Source organism: Nicotiana tabacum, chromosome 23 (assembly GCF_000715075.1).
Source record: "Nicotiana tabacum cultivar K326 chromosome 23, ASM71507v2, whole genome shotgun sequence".
Taxonomy (NCBI): domain Eukaryota; kingdom Viridiplantae; phylum Streptophyta; class Magnoliopsida; order Solanales; family Solanaceae; genus Nicotiana; species Nicotiana tabacum.
Window position 1 is genome coordinate 71,665,265 of NC_134102.1, and position 3,888 is coordinate 71,669,152.

The 3,888-nt window shown below is 35.9% G+C and overlaps 1 protein-coding gene across 1 annotated transcript; it reads left to right on the forward strand.

Annotated features, from left to right (window-relative positions):
• The first annotated feature begins 1,148 nt into the window (after nt 1–1,148).
• On the forward strand, nt 1,149–2,028 carry LOC142177214 (uncharacterized). The gene is made up of 3 exons (XM_075245682.1): nt 1,149–1,451; nt 1,497–1,553; nt 1,651–2,028. Exons 1-3 carry the CDS (start codon nt 1,149–1,151, stop codon nt 2,026–2,028), a joined length of 738 nt encoding a protein of 245 aa, XP_075101783.1.
• Nucleotides 2,029–3,888: the final 1,860 nt, after the last annotated feature.

The window sequence follows — 3,888 nt, forward strand, 5'->3', positions numbered from 1 at the left end:
ATTGTCCTGGTTTGGTAGAAATTAAAGTGGATAGGGATATTATGTGTATTTGTCAAGTATTAAAAAAGGGGATATGTTGGATGTATTTGTGGAGCACATAGTTGATGAACCAGTAGTTCCCCCTCCCCCCCCCCCATAATTTGATCAAGACTTGAGGGGATGTAAGGGTTTAGGCACATATGAAGAGCCATCTAATACACCATCCACTAGTGCCTCCTGTTGAACCAAGTGCTCCTTTTGATACTACTGCCCCCCCCCCCTCCCGATCCTACTTCCCCCCTGAACCTACTGGCCCCTCTGAACCTGCTGCCCCTGCTGAATCTGAAGATGGCTTTAGTACTGAGAATAGCTCAGATTCAAATCATGTAGAGTTATTTGAAGAATGAGATAAGGATTATGGTAGTGATATACATGAGGAGTATAAGTCATTTAGGGAGGAAAGAAGAACTGAGCAGAGAAAAAAGAGGAATGTTAGAGTTCCTACAGTTGAGGTTATTAAGTTGGGTAAAAAAATAGTAGATGTGGGTTATGATGAGTAAGAAGCTAGGAAAGAGTCAGGCCAAAAGAATCCTTTGGATGGTAAAATAGGAGGTGATAAGCCATATTATCCTTCTTATGAGGCTGCCAACTTTGAAACTGATACAGATGATAATGATAATTATGAAGGAGAGGGAGGTTAATCAAAGAAAACCCAAAACAAGAAGAAGAAAGGTTAAAAATGGGTGATATTTGACCCAAACTGTAAGACTATTGTGTGGGAGCTTGGTCTTGCATTTGAGAGTATTGACAAATTTAGAGAAGCTCTTACTAGATTTGCAGTTGAAGAAAAAGTTATTTTGAAAAAATATATTGATCAACCAATAAGGGTGAGGTGTAAGTACAAGGATGGTTGTCCCTAGCATCTGTTTGCTAGCTATGACTTTAGGACTAAAGACTTTGTTGTAAAGAAATACATTCTAATACACACATGTGAACTTACTAACAAGAACACACTTTGCAACACCAAATACTTGACTGAGAAATTTAAAGACAGAATATGAGAGCAACCTAACATCAGGATATTCAAATTTCAGCAGCTTGTAAGAAAAGAATTAGGTTTGTATGTTGGGAGATCAATCTGTAGATAAACAAAGAATTCGAATGATATAATGGGTGATCATGTGCTGGACTATAGTAGAATTTTGGATTATAGAGATGAAATGCTTAGGTCTAATCCTGGTATTACATGTGTTTTTAAACTAAGTGAAGAGATTTTTGAAGGTGGCAAGAAAATATTTGTTGGCTTCTACATCTGTTTTGATGCATTGAAAAAGGCCTTCAAGGTTGGGTGTAGGCCTTATATTGGATTGGATGATTTCTTCTTAAAGGGTGTTTGCAAGGAGCAGTTGCTCGTTACTGTCTGTAAGGATGGTAACAACCAGATGCTGCCTCTAGCTTGGGTAGTGGTTGAGGTTGAGAATAAGTTCAATTGGACCTAGTTTTTAAGGTTGTTGAAGGATGACTTTGACCTTAGAGATGGGACAAATTTCACATTCATAACAGATATGCATAAGGTTAGTATTCTGTTCTTTATTTTATTCTTATGCTATCTTTGTGTTTATTTGCTTCTGTTGCTTCCATAAGTCTTATTGATAGTTTATTACTGTGTAGGGATTGTATCAAGCAATGGATGAAGTACTTCCAAACTGTGAACATAGGATGTGTGCTAGACACATCCTAGCTAATTGGTCTAAGGCATTGAAAGAAGAAATTATTTCTCGAGGTGTGCCAGAAAGTACTTATAAGGTAGAATTGAGAAAGAATCTTGACTTCATGGAATGTTTAGGTGGTAATGGAATCATTGATGACTTGTTTTGGTATAACAAAGAAAGGTGGTATAAGGTGTACTTCAAGTTCTTCAGTAACTGTGATATTGTGGACAACAACACGGCTAAAAATTTCAACTGCTGGATATTAGAGCCAAGGCACAAGAAAATTATAACAATGCTTGATAAAATCAGAGTGAAAAGGATGAACAAGTTTGGGTAATTGAGAGAATTTTCTAATGGTTGGATCTGTGATATCTCACCAATAGCATTGAAGGTTTTACAAGACAACACAACTAAGTCAATGAAGTGTGATATTATGTGGAATGAAGACACATGATATGAAGTGAAAGAAACTAAATATCTGAAATATTTGGTTTCTTACAAGCCATGACATGCATTTGCTGATCTTGAATGTTAAAAGGCATACCATGTGCTCATGCAATAGTTGCCTTTCATTTCAAAAAAGCTGGAGCCAATTAACTATGTTGCTCACTCATATACCAAAGAGACTTACTTGAAAGTCTAAAGTTATTTTATTCAGCATGTCTTTAATATGTCAATGTGGCCAGACTCCCAGAATGTATCTGTTATTCCACCAACAGTCATAAAGATGCCAGAGAAGTCAAAGAAAGTTAGAAAAAAAGAGCAAACTGAAAACAAGACAGGCAAGCTGTCTAGGAGAGGACTGGAGATGACATGTGAAGCATGTAATGAGAAAGACCATAATAAGAGAGGGTGTCATAAGACCAAGACATCAGCTTCAAGTGTAGCACCAAGTGCAGCATCAAGTGGCAGTTATAAATCTACTGCAACACCAAAAACTGGAAGAGGAAGGGGTAGACCAAAAGATTCTACCAATGAGATAAGGCCCTACAAAAGACCAAGAGTGGTTGGAATGGTGGGTGCTTCAAAAAGAAAGTGGCTTCACCATCCATAATGTAAGGCTTCTTATTATTTTTTGTATATCAAATAAGTGGTACTATTTGTTTAGACTAACCAATTTTATATTTCTTTAACAACCTGGAATGCTTTCAAGTAGGCCCAGAAATATTATATCTTAAGCAGATGTCACTGGAGATATTGGACACACACCATCAACTGAAGTGAAGTGGAAAGAAAAGGCAGCAGTGATACAAAGACGACTCCATCAGATAAGAGGAAAAAAAGTCATCCAAACAAGTTCAAAAGTTGCATAATTAAGTCAAGGAAGCTTCACAACAGAGTCCTCACATTCTTGAAAACCTTAGGAACATCTTGTGTACTTGGCAGATTATTCTGAACTTTTATGATGTATGGTTATGTAGAGTAGTTACTCTTTTGTGTTAGCATCAGTGACTGCAATGATGCACTCTTTTATGTTAGCAGTAGTGACTGCAATTATGCACTCTTTTGTGTTAGCAGTTGTGATTAAAATACTTGAAACAACTGATGTTTTTATGGTAATTAGTATAACTAATGAATGGTGTTATTAAGGAGAAGCAATGACTGCATTTTAGTGATGATTATTGTCTGCAATTATGCACTCTTTCTATTAGGAGTTGTCACTACATATTCAATTTCTTTCAATACATTTCATGGATTCAATATGCTTGAACAAAATAATTTAGAATCAAAATAACCACCAACTTCATTCCAAAAAATATAAACACAATACAAAAATGAGTCACCAATATTGAATTGTATCATACACCAATAAGGTTAAAAAAATGTACCAAATGAATAAGAGAAATAAAGAGCATATGGCAACTTCAATTCATCCTCCTTCATATACAACACTTGAAACCTAGTACTAATATTGATAATAACACAATATAAAATGATAAACCAAAGAATATTCTCCCTTTTCCTTGATCGAGCAACTTTGCTCCTCTATTTCTTCTCCCTTTTTTTCATCTTCTCAATTTCAGTTTCCAAGTAATTTAATTGAATGCCTATCTTATCAATATCATGTTCATCCTTCTTTGCTGCCATCAAATAGTCCAGTTTAACTTGGCTCTCAAGTTTTTCAATCTCTTCTTTCAATTTAGGAATAACAAACTTTGATCTAGGGTCAATTTCCCCCGCCCTCCAACGCCAAAAA

What these genes read in the sequence shown, in the direction of transcription:
- LOC142177214 (XM_075245682.1), top strand. Translation starts at nt 1,149, where the DNA reads ATGGGTGATCATGTGCTGGACTATAGTAGAATTTTGGATTATAGAGAT. An exon ending in TAGCTTGGGTAGTGGTTGAG is followed by an intron (nt 1,452 to 1,496) that starts GTTGAGAATAAG and finishes AGGTTGTTGAAG; the next exon opens with GATGACTTTGACCTTAGAGA. An exon ending in TCATAACAGATATGCATAAG is followed by an intron (nt 1,554 to 1,650) that starts GTTAGTATTCTG and finishes ATTACTGTGTAG; the next exon opens with GGATTGTATCAAGCAATGGA.